At 37.1% G+C, this 19,172-nt stretch overlaps 1 protein-coding gene across 2 annotated transcripts in view; it reads left to right on the plus strand.

The window, feature by feature from the left end:
- STRN (striatin) overlaps positions 1-18,032 on the plus strand; it is a 117,193-nt gene extending 99,161 nt beyond the window's left edge. For both annotated transcript variants that reach the window (XM_057497282.1, XM_036931580.2), the window contains 3 exons: positions 10,957-11,064; positions 12,172-12,258; positions 12,350-18,032. In XM_057497282.1, the coding sequence (XP_057353265.1) occupies positions 10,957-11,064; positions 12,172-12,258; positions 12,350-12,519 (365 nt within the window). In that variant the 3' untranslated portion in view covers positions 12,520-18,032. The remainder of the gene's footprint in view (positions 1-10,956; positions 11,065-12,171; positions 12,259-12,349) is intronic.
- The last annotated feature ends 1,140 nt before the right edge of the window (positions 18,033-19,172 follow it).

The following is a 19,172-nucleotide window of genomic DNA, read 5'->3' on the forward strand; positions in this document are numbered from 1 at the left end:
TCAATTCTGTTTGAAGAAAGTAATATTCATTCTAAATATAAAATAAAATCTACCTTTCATCTCATAATTTCATATTTTTATCAATTTCATATTAATAGTATAATTTGACACAGTCAGTACTGATTAGAATATAGATCAAGTTGTGCCTCTCAGACACCCAAATCTGAAGATTCTTATTGAATACTGAAAGTCAGGAGATGAATAATTCCTCAGATTGACAAAATGATATTACAGTCTTTCGGTTTTTTGCTTTTTTTTTTTTTTTTTTTTTTTTTTTTTTTTTTTTTTTTTAATAATTATTTTTTATTGAAGGGTAGTTGACACACAGTATTACATTACATGAGTTTCAAGTGTACAACACAGTGGTAGAACATTTATATACATAATTCTAGGTTCCAGCTATCACCCTACCAGGCTGTTACAATATCTTGACTATATTCCTTATGCTATACCTTACATCCCGGTTACTAATTTATTTTACCATTGGAAGTCTGTCCTTTTTTTTTTTTTTTTTTTTTTGTGAGGGCATCTCTCATATTTATTGATCAAATGGTTGTTAACGACAATAAAATTCTGTATAGGGGAGTCAATGCTCAATGCACAATCATTATTCCACCCCAAGCCTAATTTTTGTCAGTCTCCAATCTTCTGAGGCATAACAAACAAGTTTTTACATGTAGAACAAATTCTTACATAATGAATAAGTTACATAGTGAACAGTACAAGGGCAGTCATCACAGAAACTTTCGGTTTTGCTCATGCATTATGAACTATAAACAGTCAGTTCAAATATGAATACTCATTTGGTTTTTATACTTGATTTATATGTGGATACCACATTTCTCTCTTTATTATTATTATTTTTAATAAAATGCTGAAGTGGTAGGTAGATACAAGATAAAGGTAGAAAACATAGTTTAGTGTTGTAAGAGAGCACATGTAGATGATCAGGTGTGTGCCTGTAGACTATGTGTTAATCCAAGCTAGACCAGGGCAATAAAACATCCACGTATGCAGAAGATTTCTCTCAGAACGGGGGGGTGAGGTTCTAAGCCTCACCTCTGTTGATCCCCAATTTCTCACCTGATGGCCCCCCTTGCGACTGTGCCTGTCTTAGGTTGTTCCTCCCTTGAGGAATCTTACCCGTCTCTGGCTAACCAGTCATCTTCCGGGGCCATACAGGGAAATGTGAAGTTGGTAAGTGAGAGAGAAGCCTTATTGTTTGAAAAAGTTAGCTTTTTACTTCTTTGCATATTTATGCCCTGTGGCTTCTATGCCCAGCATTTGTCTTGAGGTATCTTTACCACTTGGAAGAATTATGATACTCGGTAAATTTGATATGAGGCACGAATTCTATTTAAGGGTTGTAATTAGGAAGGAAGAAGAAAAGCTATAGAAGTAGCAGGCGGAAGAAAACTTGGGAAGATTGATTATTTCTTTGATATATCTTCTTGTAGAGTAACTTCAGCATGTATAGGTTTTAAGCTACTACTTAAATTGCACACACACATTAACATAATAGGAGTATAGTTACATAACCAAAGCATATCTGTAATTACCAGCCATCTGCAGTGAAACCAAGAAAACCAGTTAGGCACCTTAGGCATTTGTGAAAACTTATCTATGATATGGTGGATATTGTCCAAATGAACTTGAACAGTCTGAGAGAAATCAGACAAATTAAAACAACCCATTCCTGGGGACTGTTCACATGCCATATGTTCTTTTAACAATAAATAGTTTGTAGTTGTAAGACTTTGGAGCGCTACAATTTGCACTTCTCCAAATTCTTGGTTGAGTTCCAACAGTATAGATCCAGTCCAATTTTGTTGTTTTACTATATGCACAGGCCAGCTTAGATATCTCCTTCCTCATTCCCATGGCAGGTCCAGGAACTGGTGGGATGAGTGCATCTACAGCTGTAGCAGTGCGTGGATCTTTGTTGGGGTTTTTTGATGATCATCTTCTGGCATGAGTCTTCCAGAGGGTGCAGATGTTGGAAGTTCTTTTTCATATCGTATCTTAGTTCATTTTCGGGGTAGCCCAATTAGGCTTTGATCCTCTGTATAAACACAAACAGACCCTTTGCCTACACTTTTATATGCCCTTTATACCCTTGTGTAGAACTCGTTGGAGGTTACCACACAGGAACTGCCCTTTTTTTTTTTTTTTTTTTTTGCTATCACTAATCTACACTTACATGACGAATATTATGTTTACTAGGCTCTCCCCTATACCAGGTCTCCCCTATAAACCCCTTTACAGTCACTGTCCATCAGCATAGCTAAATGTTGTAGAATCACTACTTGCCTTCTCTGTGTTGTACAGCCCTCCCTTTTCTCCTACCCCCCCATGCATGTTAATCTTAATACCCCCCTACTTCTCCCCCCCTTATCCCTCCCTACCCACCCATCCTCCCCAGTCCCTTTCCCTTTGGTACCTGTTAGTCCATTCTTGAGTTCTGTGATTCTGCTGCTGTTTTGTTCCTTCAGTTTTTCCTTTGTTCTTATATTCCACAGATAAGTGAAATCATTTGGTATTTCTCTTTCTCCGCTTGGCTTGTTTCACTGAGCATAATACCCTCCAGCTCCATCCATGTTGCTGCAAATGATTGGATTTGCCCTTTTCTTATAGCTGAGTAGTATTCCATTGTGTATATGTACCACATCTTCTTTATCCATTCATCTATTGATGGACATTTAGGTTGCTTCCAATTCTTGGCTATTGTAAATAGTGCTGCAATAAACATAGGGGTGCATCTGTCTTTCTCAAACTTGATTGCTGCATTCTTAGGGTAAATTCCTAGGAGTGGAATTCCTGGGTCAAATGGTAAGTCTGTTTTGAGCATTTTGATGTACCTCCATACTGCTTTCCACAATGGTTGAACTAACTTACATTCCCACCAGCAGTGTAGGAGGGTTCCCCTTTCTCCACAGCCTCGCCAACATTTGTTGTTGTTTGTCTTTTGGATGGCAGCCATCCTTACTGGTGTGAGGTGATACCTCATTGTAGTTTTAATTTGCATTTCTCTGATAATTAGCGATGTGGAGCATCTTTTCATGTGTCTGTTGGCCATCTGTATTTCTTTTTTGGAGAACTGTCTGTTCAGTTCCTCTGCCCATTTTTTAATTGGGTTATTTGTTTTTTGTTTGTTGAGGCGTGAGAGCTCCTTATATATTCTGGACGTCAAGCCTTTATCGGATGTGTCATTTTCAAATATATTCTCCCATACTGTAGGGATCCTTCTTGTTCTATTGATGGTGTCTTTTGCTGTACAGAAGCTTTTCAGCTTAATATAGTCCCACTTACTCATTTTTGCTGTTGTTTTCCTTGCCCGGGGAGATATGTTCAAGAAGAGGTCACTCATGTTTATGTCTAAGAGGTTTTCGCCTATGTTTTCTTCCAAGAGTTTAATGGTTTCATGGCTTACATTCAGGTCTTTGATCCATTTTGAGTTTACTTTTGTATATGGGGTTAGACAATGGTCCAGTTTCATTCTCCTACATGTAGCTGTCCAGTTTTGCCAGCACCACCTGTTGAAGAGACTGTCATTTCGCCATTGTATGTCCATGGCTCCTTTATCAAATATTAATTGACCATATATGTCTGGGTTAATGTCTGGATTCTCTAGTCTGTTCCATTGGTCTGTGGCTCTGTTCTTGTGCCAGTACCAAATTGTCTTGATTACTATGGCTTTATAGTAGAGCTTGAAATTGGGGAGTGAGATCCCCCCTACTTTATTCTTCTTTCTCAGGATTGCTTTGGCTATTCGGGGTCTTTGGTGTTTCCATATGAATTTTTGAATTATTTGTTCCAGTTCATTGAAGAATGTTGCTGGTAGTTTCATAGGGATTGCATCAAATCTGTATATTGCTTTGGGCAGGATGGCCATTTTAACGATATTAATTCTTCCTAGCCACGAGCATGGGATGAGTTTCCATCTGTTAGTGTCCCCTTTAATTTCTCTTAAGAGTGACTTGTAGTTTTCAGAGTATAAGTCTTTCACTTCTTTGGTTAGGTTTATTCCTAGGTATTTTATTTTTTTTGATGCAATTGTGAATGGAGTTGTTTTCCTGATTTCTCTTTCTGTTGGTTCATTGTTAGTATATAGGAAAGCCACAGATTTCTGTGTGTTGATTTTGTATCCTGCAACTTTGCTGTATTCCGATATCAGTTCTAGTAGTTTTGGGGTGGAGTCTTTAGGGTTTTTTATGTACAGTATCATGTCATCTGCAAATAGTGACAGTTTAACTTCTTCTTTACCAATCTGGATTCCTTGTATTTCTTTATTTTGTCTGATTGCCGTGGCTAGGACCTCCAGTACTATGTTAAATAACAGTGGAGAGAGTGGGCATCCCTGTCTAGTTCCCGATCTCAGCGGAAATGCTTTCAGCTTCTCGCTGTTCAATATAATGTTGGCTGTGGGTTTATCATAGATGGCCTTTATTATGTTGAGGTACTTGCCCTCTATTCCCATTTTGCTGAGAGTTTTTAACATGAATGGATGTTGAACTTTGTCAAATGCTTTTTCAGCATCTATGGCGATGATCATGTGGTTTTTGTCTTTCTTTTTGTTGATGTGGTGGATGATGTTGATGGACTTTCGAATGTTGTACCATCCTTGCATCCCTGGGATGAAACCCACTTGGTCATGGTGTATGATCCTTTTGATGTATTTTTGAATTTGGTTTGCTAATATTTTGTTGAGTATTTTTGCATCTACGTTCATCAGGGATATTGGTCTGTAGTTTTCTTTTTTGGTGGGGTCTTTGCCTGGTTTTGGTATTAGGGTGATGTTAGCTTCATAGAATGAGTTTGGGAGTATCCCCTCCTCCTCTATTTTTTGGAAAACTTTAAGGAGAATGGGTATTATGTCTTCCCTGTATGTCTGATAAAATTCCGAGGTAAATCCATCTGGCCCGGGGGTTTTGTTCTTTGGTAGTTTTTTGATTACCTCTTCAATTTCGTTGCTGGTAATTGGTCTGTTTAGATTTTCTGTTTCTTCCTGGGTCAATCTTGGAAGGTTATATTTTTCTAGGAAGTTGTCCATTTCTCCTAGGTTTCCCAGCTTGTTAGCATATAGGTTTTCATAGTATTCTCCAATAATTCTTTGCATTTCCGTGGGGTCCGTCGTGATTTTTCCTTTCTCGTTTCTGATACTGTTGATTTGTGTTGACTCTCTTTTCTTCTTAATAAGTCTGGCTAGAGGCTTATCTATTTTGTTTATTTTCTCGAAGAACCAGCTCTTGGTTTCATTGATTTTTGCTATTGTTTTATTCTTCTCAATTTTATTTATTTCTTCTCTGATCTTTATTATGTCCCTCCTTCTGCTGACCTTAGGCCTCATCTGTTCTTCTTTTTCCAATTTCGATAGTTGTGACATTAGACCATTCATTTGGGATTGCTCTTCCTTTTTTAAATATGCTTGGATTGCTATATACTTTCCTCTTAAGACTGCTTTTGCTGTGTCCCACAGAAGTTGGGGCTTAGTGTTGTTGTTGTCATTTGTTTCCATATATTGCTGGATCTCCATTTTGATTTGGTCATTGATCCATTGATTATTTAGGAGCGTGTTGTTAAGCCTCCATGTGTTCGTGAGCCTCTTTGCTTTCTTTGTACAGTTTATTTCTAGTTTTATGCCTTTGTGGTCTGAAAAGTTGGTTGGTAGGATTTCAATCTTTTGGAATTTTCTGAGGCTCTTTTTGTGGCCTAGTATGTGGTCTATTCTGGAGAATGTTCCATGTGCACTTGAGAAGAATGTATATCCCGCTGCTTTTGGATGTAGAGTTCTATAGATGTCTATTAGGTCCATCTGCTCTACTGTGTTGTTCAGTGCTTCCGTGTCCTTACTTATTTTCTGCCCAGTGGATCTATCCTTTGGGGTGAGTGGTGTGTTGAAGTCTCCTAGAATGAATGCATTGCAGTCTATATCCCCCTTTAGTTCTGTTAGTATTTGTTTCACATATGCTGGTGCTCCTGTGTTGGGTGCATATATATTTAGAATGGTTATATCCTCTTGTTTGACTGAGCCCTTTATCATTATGTAGTGTCCTTCTTTATCTCTTGTTACTTTCTTTGTTTTGAAGTCTATTTTGTCTGATATTAGTACTGCAACCCCTGCTTTCTTCTCACTGTTGTTTGCTTGAAATATGTTTTTCCATCCCTTGACTTTTAGTCTGTACATGTCTTTGGGTTTGAGGTGAGTTTCTTGTAAGCAGCATATAGATGGGTCTTGCTTTTTTATCCATTCTGTTACTCTGTGTCTTTTGATTGGTGCATTCAACCCATTAACATTTAGGGTGACTATTGAAAGATATGTACTTATTGCCATTGCAGGCTTTAAATTCGTGGTTACCAAAGGTTCAAGGTTAGCCTCTTTAGTATCTTACTGCCTAACTTAGCTCGCTTATTGAGCTGTTATATACACTGTCTGGAGATTCTTTTCTTCTCTCCCTTCTTGTTCCTCCTCCTCGATTCTTCATATGTTGGGTGTTTTGTGCTGTGCTCTTTCTAGGAGTGCTCCCATCTAGAGCAGTCCCTGTAAGATGTTCTGTAGAGGTGGTTTGTGGAAAGCAAATTCCCTCAGCTTTTGTTTGTCTGGGAATTGTTTAATCCCACCGTCATATTTGAATGATAGTCGTGCTGGATACAGTATCCTTGGTTCAAGGCCCTTCTGTTTCATTGTATTAAATATATCATGCCATTCTCTTCTGGCCTGTAGGGTTTCTGTTGAGAAATCTGACGTTAGCCTGATGGGTTTCCCTTTATAGGTGACCTTTTTCTCTCTAGCTGCCTTTAACACTCTTTCCTTGTCCTTGATCTTTGCCATTTTAATTATTATGTGTCTTGGTGTTGCCCTCCTTGGATCCTTTCTGTTGGGGGTTCTGTGTATTTCCGTGGTCTGTTTGATTACTTCCTCCCCCAGTGTGGGGAAGTTTTCAGCAATTATTTCTTCTAAGATACTTTCCATCTCTTTGCCTCTCTCTTCTTCTTCTGGGACCCCTATAATACGGATATTGCTCCTTTTAGATTGGTCACACAGTTCTCTTAATATTGTTTCATTCCTGGAGATCCTTTTGTCTCTCTCTATGTCAGCTTCTATGCGTTCCTGTTCTCTGATTTCAATTCCATCAATGGCCTCTTGCATTCTATCCATTCTGCTTATAAACCCTTCCAGAGTTTGTTTCATTTCTGCGATCTCCTTTCTGGCATCTGTGATCTCTTTCCGGACTTCATCCCATTTTTCTTGCGTGTTTCTCTGCATCTCTGTCAGCATGTTTATGATTCTTATTTTGAATTCTTTGTCAGGAAGACTGGTTAGGTCTGTCTCCTTCTCTGGTGTTGTCTCTGTGATCTTTGTCTGCCTGTAGCTTTGCCTTTTCATGGTGATAGGAATAGTCTGCAGAACTGGGACGAGTGACGGCTGGAAGGACTTCCTTTCTTGTTGGTTTGTGGCCCTCCTCTCCTGGGAGAACAGCGGCCTCTAGTGGCTTGTGCTGCGCAGCTGCGCGTAGACAGGGTTTCTGCTTCCTGCCCGGCTGCTATGGAGTTAATCTCCGCTGTTGCTGTGGGCGTGGCCTGGCTCGGGCAGCTACTCCAAAATGGTGGAGTCGCGTTGGAGCAGGAGCTGCTGGGAGGCTATTTATCTCCGTAAGGGGCCTCCCTGCTCCCTGCAGCCCAGGGGTTAGGGTGCCCAGAGATCCCGGATTCCCTACCTCTGGATTAAGTGGCCCGCCCTGCCCCTTTAAGACTTCCAAAAAGCACCCGCCAAAACAAAACAACGACCACAAAAAAAAACAAGAAAAAAAAATTTTTTTAATAAAAAAAAAAAATTTTTTAATTAAAAAAAAAAAGGTGGTCGTTCGTTTTTCTTTATTCTCCGGTGCCAGCCTCAGGCCTCTGCTCACCGGTCTTTCTGCCCTGTTTCCCTAATATTGGGGTCCCTGTCCCTTTAAGACTTCCAAAAAGCGCTCGCCAAAACAAAGCAGCAAAAAAGCAAAAAAAAAAAATGGTCGCGCGCTTTTCTTATGTCCTCTGTCGCCCAGCCTCCAGTGCCTGCTCACTGTTCTTGCTGCCCTGTTTTCCCAGTATCGAGGGCCCTGCACTCTGTCCCGGATGGCGGGGGCTGGGTGTTCGGCAGTCCTGGGCTCCGTCTCCCTCCCGCTCTGCCTGCTCTTCTCCCGCCGGGAGCTGGGGGGAGGGGCGCTCGGCTCCCGCGGGGCCGGGGCTTGTATCTTACCCCCTTCGCGAGGCGCTGGGTTCTCTCAGGTCCGGATGTGGTCTGGATATTGTCCTGTGTCCTCTGGTCTTTATTCTAGGAAGGGTTGTCTTTGTTATATTTTCATAGATATATGTTGTTTTGGGAGGAGATTTCCGCTGCTCTACTCACGCCGCCATCTTCCGCCCCACTCCCGGTTTTTTGCTTTTTTTAACCATGCTTTCTGTCTTTAGGCTTGATCTAGACATCACAGTTTAGGTTGCAGGTGATAAAGAAAACTCTTTACCCATATACTGTCGTTTTAATCTGAGAAGTAGCTTTAAATGTTACTGCCATGGTGTGTGTGCACCCTCGCAAGTGCCTAAATGTGTGTATGTGTGTGTGTGTGTGTCTCTCTCTCCTGCTTCTCTTTTTCTCTCACAAATTTCCTTCATTTCATTTTGGCTTTCTGCCTTTTCTCTTCCCAATTTGTCATCCTTTGTTTTCTTCTAGTGTCCAGTGAGAATTGTTTGGGGAAATAGACATGAATAGAGCTTTGAACAATTTGGATATAAAAGAGAGAGCCAGAAAAAATCAAAATTGAGATTATGGAACAAAAAAAGAAACTTTTTGCCAAGAAATACAGGTTTTAGATGCTCAGTAAATTTACTATCATATTTTAATACATGACCTAAAGGTTCAGTAGTAAAATAAAAACCAATATGACATTAAGAAGGATGTGAACATTTTTGGAATGACTTTCAGAGATTGTGGTCAATTCTTTCAATTTCCTAAGTGGTAAATGTTGATATTTTTTTAAGCAGCTGCCACAAATTAATGAGACAACTCTGGTGGATGAAATGGAGTGACTGAATGAGGCAATCCCATTTTTTCCCCCAAGATGTGTGACTATTAAGCCACATGATATTTGCCTGATACTGGAAACATTTTCTGAAGAAGCCTGCCCAGAATATTTTCAACAAAGGCAGCCTTATGGGAACAAGTGATAATTATTTTGAGTTAATAATAATATGCCCTTATATTTCCTAATTTATTAGTTTGATTACTTTAGAGTTGTATCAAGCAAACTTTAATTAGTCTTCTATTCCTTTCTACTCTTAACTACCCTTAGCAATTTATGTTTGACTGTGTTGTTCTATTCTGGAATTCAGCAGGTTTTTTTAAAAACCAAAGTTCAAACCAAACATATTTCAAGGTAAAAGTGAATTTCATATAGCGTTTAAAGAGATGAACGATGATGTTAGAATCAGTTACCTTTCTTCTCATTGAGGTCAGTGGAGATTATCTTAGGAAAAAGATATTTTCAGTTCTTAAGATGTCGTATTTCTAGGGATCACATGAATCCAATAGAGTATACTAACATAACAGTTGTTTTTAGCTGTATTTCCTACTATGTGAATGTAAATTCATAATACCTATTCCAAGGTTTAAAAAATGTAAACTCTTTATTATGAAGTAATTTAAAATTTGCAGAAAAGTTTCAAAAGTAGTACAAGAATTCCTGGCTTTCCTTCACTCAGATTCACCAGTTTTTAACATTTTGTTGTCACATCTGTCACATTTGCTTTATTACTCTTTAATATGTATATAATTTAAATTTCTGAGCATTTAAGAGACATTGTACCTCTATACCCCTAAATTCTTTAGCATGTAGTTCCTAACAACAAGGATATTCTCTGACATAGCACATTACATTGTCAAAATCTGGAAATTTAACATGACACAGTGCTGTTGTGTGAGTTACTGTCCATATTCAAATTTGCCATTTGTCCCATAATGTATTTATAAGGGCATCCCTTCCTTTCCTTGGACTGTGATATAATGATTTTTTAAAAACTTTGATGCACCTTAATTTAGCATTGTCTTTATGCAGATTTTTTCCATTATTTCTTATAAAATGTATCTTAAAACTCTCCAATTAAACTTGTTTTTAATTATGGATTTCCTTTCAATAACAGGGTTTCAGGAACTCATGATTAGGTACAAATTTCGGCAATTGTCTGATTTGCATGAGTCGGTTGGGATAGTGGTAGAAATTAGAGTAGGTACTGACTTTGTCTCAGGATTTTGATGGGGGGGCGGGTCACAGCTTTTTCTGGATCTTGGTCCATGTGCTGTGATATGGGCCTAATGACATGTAGTCTGCCTTTCTCATCATGTATATAATTGAAATCTCTTTGAAAACTCTTAATAGTGCACAAAAAATATTAGGATCCTGACTATTTTAAGTTTCCCAACATGGTAGATTGTCAAATGATAACCATTTCTATTGTGATAAGAAAGAGATAAAAGAGTTAAGAAGCTCTCTTTGTCATGTTTATCTTTAGATGGTAACCATGTGATAAAGAGCTCTGTATCTAGAATGAGCTGAGATTTAAATTTGGGAATTACCTACATATAATGATGGAACTTTATTAAAGTAACAAATATCACAGAACATTGGAGAATGAGAAATGTCAGGGGCTCTAGGCTAAGCCCTAGGTGGAATCCATAGATAGAGGGTGTCAGAAAAGAAAATTCTAATTCATGGGTACCTCTAAATTTGTCAGTGTAGTTATCGCTCAGCAACTCTCACTTCTTAACATTGAAATTATGAACATAGTTGCAGAATAAATGAACTAAAGACAAATTAAAGTCACATTGTTTACTTTTCAATCCGTTAGGTAGTATTCAGTTCTCTTGTGTGTGAAGAAATAATAGCTTTGACTAATTTAAATTGCGTACTCTCTTCTTTTTAGCAGCCAACTCTTCCTGCCAAATAAATAGAGTCATCAGTCATCCTACTCTTCCCATCAGTATCACTGCTCATGAAGACAGGCACATCAAGTTCTATGATAACAATACAGGTAAGAATTTACTAAAAATGGATAACTAGAGCAAAAATATCCCCACTGTAAGTAGGCTAATTTTGGTGTCTGTCAGTGGCTTTATAGTCATGGAGTAGCCACTGAAGTACAGATACTCTCCCAGCTCCGTTTCTATTCATTCCATTCAGATCTGCTAAGAATTAGGCTTCATGATAGCAGGTAGAATAATCTCGTTTTATTTAGTAGTAAGTAGATGCCATATTTTGGCCTTACAGCCAGGGTTATCACTAGGAACACAATGAAAAATTCATTCAGATACCAATACAAATGATTTCTTGCTGTGAAAATACTGAGGAAAAGTAGAAACATGTTGGAAGTAGAGGCATATGGTTATTATGTTTTGCTTAATTATTGTCCAATTTTTGGATAGCCTTAGTGTTGCAGATGGAAAACCCCTGAGTCACTTGGTTTATTTGTTTTTCCATAGGCTATTCTTTTCTGTATTATAATACTATTTACTTCTGATTGATTTGAATTGGGGTCCCAGTTTTTATTGGATTGTATTTAACTAGTCTAAAGGAAATTCATGGAGACCTGTGTTGGGAGAAAATCGGTATTAGCAGTCATGTTTACCTGATTATCTGCTATTGCTTTCTAAGTATGTTGAATTTTGCTGAGTTAGCTGCAAATGATGAGTTATTTAATATTTTTAAACCCTTTTTTTATATTGTTTCAATCAACAATGCTGTAGCCAGGTTTTCTGTCTGTTCCTTTATGTCAGTCTTTTCTTCTGTTCCCACAACCCATATGTAATTGCCTATAGCTGAAGGATGCAAAGTAGGTGATTAATAATGTCTGAGTTCTTGTTAATGAACATGGTTTAAAGGGGGTATTTGTATATAAATTATTGAATGCCATATTATGATTTGAAAGACAAAAATATAATTTGAAATTTAAACTTGTCTCATCATTACCATGGCTAGAGTGGGGAGGGAGATATGTGTTACTATGGCTGTGATGGAAAAAGCTATTGATGCAGTAAATACACAGATAGGGGTGTCTGTAGAAATCAGTGTAATGTGGTAGCTGACATATATTCAGGATGAGGAAAACTACTAATAAAGAGGAAAAATCTCTTTTCCAAAGGCAAACTGATCCACTCAATGGTAGCCCACCTAGAAGCTGTTACAAGTTTAGCAGTTGATCCTAATGGCCTGTACTTGATGTCTGGCAGTAAGTACATCAACTATGGATTATTTATTTATCCTTACCATTTTCATGATAATGTAATATTTACTTTAAATTTCTTTTATTTTGCTAATAGGTCATGACTGTTCGATACGTTTATGGAACCTAGAAAGTAAGACTTGTATCCAAGAGTTCACGGCTCATCGGAAAAAGTTTGAAGAATCAATTCATGATGTAGCTTTCCACCCATCCAAATGCTATATAGCCAGTGCTGGGGCTGATGCACTGGCTAAAGTCTTTGTATGACACAATGCATCACTTTCACCTTCTAGCTCTTTATAAATAATCAACTGCACAAAAGAGACACAGAAGACCAGGGCAAGAATCAACCTGTCCTGCCCTTTTGTTCTGCCGAAGGAGCACAGAGAACATTTGTTGAAGTATAGTTTTGCAATTCGTGTACTGTTTTCTAAAACTAAGGTTTGATCAGGTTGCTGCAAGCTCAGCTGAATCTGTGAGCCTGAAAAATCTTTCAAAATTTCCCCCAAATAGAATCTTTTATTTCTGAGTTGGTTCTAATTCGCTAGGCAGGCCTGAGCGAACTTAGGTTTAGCTTGTTCCTATTGAGTAAATAGGGCACACTAAAAGGGATAATTAAAAAACTTGATGGCTGGGAATGAGTAGAGGAAGAATGGAGATTTAGACCTAATTATCCCCTGAGATATCTTGTTAAACACATTAGGTAGTCAAAACAATAATCTTTACCATATCTGCTGTACTAAACCCTATGTGCATAATGACCATGCAGTGTTAAAATGAGTTTTTAAATTTAGCTCTCCTTTCAACTATTTACAGAAAGAACCCAACAAAGAGTTTTACTTATTAAAGGAAAAAAAGAAATGCAATAATATGTTAAATATATTACTATTCAGAAATACTAAACAAATATTTAGTTTGTGAGCAGATTTCTGTATTGTGTTATATTTCTGAAAATAGATTTGGTATCATTCTAAAGTTTAGCTGTCAAAAACACTCACCATTATGAACAATAGTTGATAGGTCTGCTTTTACTAAAGGATTTAACTTATTCAGGTTTAAAATTATGTTTAAGGGCCAACAGGGCAAATCTTTAAAATAATTTCTATTAATTTAAAATTCACTTTATTCATGTGATATTTATAGCACCAGAGTGATTATTTCATGTTTATGAAGTCTTACCTTTCAGTGGTTGAAAAGATGGAAGATATTTTCAAGTACTCATTTATCAAAACCCACATAACCATGCTTCAGATGATCTCTGCTCTTTCTTCTTTGTCTCTCATATTCAAATTGTCTGACTCCTACCAAAAATAATTCATAATTACTATGTTTTACCAGTCCCTTTAAAGGGTTTGGTTAACCTCAGGCAGCCACTTTTGTAGAAGTACTAAGTAAAGCAAACGTTTTGTACCCCTGAAATCCTCCGTTAATATCTCCAAGAAGAACCTCTTGGAAATCTGGATGGAAGAGTTCAGTTTATAACATTGGCTACAGAGTTCTCTCTTTCCCTCTCCCTACCCACTCCTCCATTGTTTAGTTTCACATCATGTTTTAATGGGCAGTGAATCAATATTATTTCTGGAGAAAACCATATTTTAAAAGACTGGGTAGGTTTCCATGAGCTCACTTTGCCTGTGAACTACACGTGGTCAGCTCTTGGGATTCCCAGGACCTACTCCCTAGACCTGCTAGACAGAACTAATTCCTACAACTGTCTTGCCTGTCCTTATACTCTCGTTTGCCCAAAATGTCAAAGACCAATGTAGAAATTAGAAATAAATTACTAATGCCCAACTTTTCATTAAAATGTATATATAATAGGCTTTCAGATTAAAAAAATCCATTTCCGTAAGTATGTTAACTTGTTAATATAATTCCTACATTCCTATCCCCACATATTCCATTGTCATAACAGGGCAGTTCTGTTGATATGTATGTATTTTCCTTGAAAAAGTATTCTGGTGGTGATGTGGATCATAAATGACAATTTAAAAAATTTCCACTTGTCTGCCTCTAGAATTCTGCAATATACAGGCAAATTTTCTTTAAAGTTAAAGACCTGTGCTGTATTTGCCTAACTGATAAACAGACATGCACTAACATTTTGATATGCTACCTTTTCATTTCATTGGAGCTTTGGTTAACGGTGGGCTCAAAGGACTCCTTTGTAATCATCATCATCAAATGAATTGACTTGGACATGACCTACCCAGTGAATGTTTATATTCCTGTGCAGGTAGAGAATTAGTGGATTCCTCCTTTGGTTCTTAGAGTAAAGAATTGTTGCGAACCTAACACTTGTAGAAGGATACTGGAAAATTCTGGTTAGGTGCCCTTACTTGGCATATTTTTGATGGATGACCACAAAACTATTGTTGTACCAGTTACTGCTTTAATTACCTTCCAAGGTCTTCAGTGCCTGCTTTACTTATGTATTCTCAAAACCAAGACATTTTCTTCACCTGCATTTTATGCCTCATGGTTGAGATAGAGATATGTAGACTGTAGTGCAAATGGTGGACTGTTGAAAGTTCCGTAGAAAGCCAGTGCTGTACTGTTGGACACTGTACACAGATACCAAGATTATTCTCCACTAACACTGTATGATCTCCGCCTACAAATGAGCCAAAGCTGTCTTCCAAGCAAATAGAAGCATATCCATGTGTCTGATTTTTCCCTCAGTCTATCAAAAATTCAGTGAAAATTCATAAAATGAACAAATACAAGATTCAGTCATTAAAATGCTTTCATAGTGCTTGATTTGTAAATATTTTGGATGAAATGTATTGGAATAGTGTGAAAAATCAGCAGGAGATATGGGTCCTGCCTTATTTTCATAGGCTGTGTGAATATCCCTGGGAGCTTGCAGCACCTTCTCAAAACTCAGCTGTCGTATGGAGCTCATTTGCTACTTGAACCATAGACAGATATTTAACATAAGTGATATAAGGATCTTCAGTATTTTTCTATTGAACAAGTTTAGCAATTTTTGCCGTTAAACAGGTAATTAGTTATGCAAAGTATTTAGCTTTTATAATCATTTTAGTTATGACTAAAAGGGGGGAAATTATGCTGCATCACTGATAATGAACTTTGTGAGAAATTTTTTGTTTATCTGACTTTCATTCCTTCAGTATTCTTGCTATAAATTTCTTTTGGAGATAATGATGATTTATTTGAAAATGTCTAAAATGTATGTATATTTTATAAATATATATTATATATATTGTATAAATATATATAATATATATGCATATATATATATATATATTATATATAAACCATAGGTGCATTTTACTGTTTTGTATGTTCAATTTTGGAGGTAGTGTACACAGCAGGTAATGATGAGTATGGTGAGTGTTGTACTGTTTGCTTTTGCAGTATAATATATAGTTCAAATGTTTAAATTACTGTATATATGATATTCATTATAGGCTAGCATGCTTGTTTTAAAGACTGTCATTCTAGTTTATTAAAATCTGAATGTAAGAAAACCTGGCTATTCAAATGTGAATTGAAAAATACTCCATTCTAAGTACTGAACTATTTCCACTGAACATTCAGGATTTTTAACAAAACAGATATCATCAAGAAAGGCAATAGCTAGAGAATGAGAGGTGCCTTTAAAAAAAAAAAATGCAGCCTTATAGTGAGGATGAGGATTTGAATTTGTGGTGGGGAGTTGTGAGAGTAAGTGAGTGAGTGAGTGAGTGAGTGTGTGTGTGTGTGTGTGTGTGTTTGCATGTTTGCCAATCTGTGAAGGTCCTGATTTGTGACCATCAAGGTCTTTTTAATGTATCTGCTCAACTTCTAGGATTTCAGGGGACATAGCATGCTCTGTCTTCTTGCTCTTCTGAGCAGCACATATACTTTCCAAGAATTCTGAAAGTGAATTCCTAGAAATTTTAGTAGAGAATAACTGTTCTTTCAATATAGTCAAGTTCAGGTAAAAGGAAAAGTTACTGGTTCGCCAAAATTACGAAATGTCATTCATGTTGGCTAATAAGTAATCTTTAAAGGCCACTTTTTTTAGTACTTCATGTATTTCCCCTTTACATAAGACATGTCATGAAATTCTTATGTGAAGATTCAACTAGTAAAAATTATTTTTAAACACCTGAACTCATTAAAATTCTACCTAAGAATAGTATTTAAATAGCATCTGTCATATCTACCTCTGTCATTGCTGCCATTTTAAGTGAAGTAAATCTCTGTGACATCTGAAATGATGGTTGGATGCAATTTAAAAATCTGTGTTGGTGCTTTTCTCGGGCTTTGTCATTTAAGTTATATTGAACTAAAATATCACAAATCAGATTGAAAGACAGAATTAATTTTGGTTTTCTTTTTAAAGAACTGCATAACAGTTATCATCAATGTTGATAGTGAGCAGAGAGAACTTAGTCTCTGGGTAGTGTATGTCTGATGTTTTCAACCAAGAACCAAATTGTTACTGAATTTACTTGGAAGAAGAGCTCCAAGTCTGATTTCTTCAGCTTACTTTATTCTTTGAAAGCTATTTCAAGGCTATTAAGTATATAATCATTAATTTTATTTACTCAAAAGTTGCCTCCATTACTGTTACTTGTCTAGTTTATATAATTGGAGTACTTTAAGTGTTTGACACTGGGATTCAGGTTGTACAGACGTAGTAGCTGAGGGAAATTATATGTACAGTCTTGTGAAATGTATCAATTCCTAAAGTTAATTTTAGGGGACTATCCAGAAAACTAACATATCTGTGTTTAAAAAAAGGACAGGTCATTGGTAAATGATTTGAATTATTTTTACTTTTGCCACTGAAAGCTTTTTAATTATATTCATCATCCAGCTGGATCTCCATGTCAGTGTAAAGGACACCAGGTTGACAAAGTATGTAGCAGACTGCATTTGTTCTGCTTTTTAATCTCAAAAAAGCAAATTTAGGCCAAAAGAGATCTGTAGGTCCCCCCCAGTATTCCTGAAGTGGTGCCTAGGGGTCAGAATTTTATGGATCTTTCTAGTGAAGCCATCAATTTGATTTAACTGGGACCACATGTTTGTCATCCTTATGATGCAAGTTAGAAAGTTCATTTTAATTTAGATTAATTTTAATGTCTGCCTGGGTTTTTTTTCAGGCTGTGAACCAGTGAGTGCCTTGTTAATGCAGAATGATTCTTCCCTGGTTGTGTATGAGCCCCCTTCTGGAAATGCCTCAGAGAATGGTGTTTTAGTTGGCCTGTAGAGATCTGCTACATTTAGTATTAGCAGCTATCAGAAACTCCTCAGTCTCCCACATATGTCCCTCCCTACTTTTCGTCTCATTGTTTGGCTGAAGTTTGCCTCTTGTGAAAACAAATACAACCCCCCTTGACATACTTTTTTCCAGTCCAGATTAAGAGGTATTCCCTGTACCCATCCCAACTTTATGATTCTCATACCTGTCTTTAGGAGGAACCACTTCTTTGTAGTCCTGAAATCTGCGGGTTATTTTATGTCTTCTCAACTTCAGTTTACTAGAGCTGACCTCAGGGCATCGTCAGTTCAGCTTCCTGAATAACTCCTTTTCTCTACACCCGCGTATCACCCTAATTGGTGAGCCCTGGATCAGACTGATCTTCAGGTATTCTAAAATTTAGTTATAATATCAATTAATGTAAATTAATCCAAATGCTAATTTTTGTGGTGCGAGAAGTTTCTTTTGTAAATTCAGGGTATGGATAAGCTAATTAAGATATTCTTTTTTTGGTGGCTCTAAGTGTATTAATTTGTTTTTAAATAAAGTGTACAAATATAGATAATTTTCTATAGGTGTCTCATGAATTAAAATATTTGTAAGAGTTGGAATATGGTGGATTTGCAGTTAAAATACTTTAATACAACCTAATTTTGTTCGTTGGCAGGGGGGTGGGAGGTGGTGGTGGTGGAGGGGTACAGAGAAATAAAATGATGTTAGACAAGGTAGATGTAGTGAGTCAATCTTAATTATTGATTGTGAGGAAGTAAAGTTTATCATCATAGAGAGTTTGGACCTTTGAAAAGTCAATAAAATTAAAAACCCCATCAGATTGGATCAATGATACTTTCAGGGACAGGTGTATATTTTTTCAAATGTTCAGTTAACATAATTTTAAAAAAGTTATACATATACACATACATATATAAATTTAATGTGTTTTTATTTTTTCTTTGGCTACTTAACAGACCGGCATAAGATTTCCCCTTCTTCAAATCAACATTAATTTTTTCAAGGGCTTCATCTTCACCTGCTCAGAACTCAGTCTCTTCTGATCTAGAGCCATAGTACCATATGGAATCTAAAAATTACTTCTGTTGGTATCCTTGAAACTATCTACTGTTCTTTGATGTTTTGTGTGCTGCTAGGAATGAGTGCTATATCCTTTGGTATGTACACATTTTTTAGTCGTGTCAGAAATGTCACTTTTGTCCCTTTCAATGAGAACTGAGACATTTGCAGGCGTTATTTTAGAATAATCTAGCTCAGAAGGTCAAGAGGACTTTGAAAGTTTTTCATCGGATTATGGACCTTCTAGGGCCAGCCCAGGTTCAGAGTGGTATTCTGAAGTGCACTGGGTTTCCCAAGACCACCACTGAGGTTTTGAGGGGTCTCAGACTTGTCCTGGCACTTAAGTTAGTCCCCAGGAACACCTGGGAGTCTGGCAGCACTCCCTTTTTTTTTTTACCCCAAACACTATAACCATGAACCATCTCCCTCTTGTTAGTTCTCAGTTACACCTGTCGCTTACAGTGATCAGGACTCTCCAGCTCTATGGGGAAGCACTGACAGGCAGCTCTAAAATTGGAATCCGTAGTTTTTTGGGCACTGATTTTTAGCTTTGGGTATTTCATATGCTTTCAAAAGCAAACAACAATTCAAAACCACCAAACAATAGATGACTCACTTTAAGTTTCACTTAGAT

This window comes from Manis pentadactyla, chromosome 2 (genome assembly GCF_030020395.1).
Source record: "Manis pentadactyla isolate mManPen7 chromosome 2, mManPen7.hap1, whole genome shotgun sequence".
NCBI lineage: Eukaryota > Metazoa > Chordata > Mammalia > Pholidota > Manidae > Manis > Manis pentadactyla.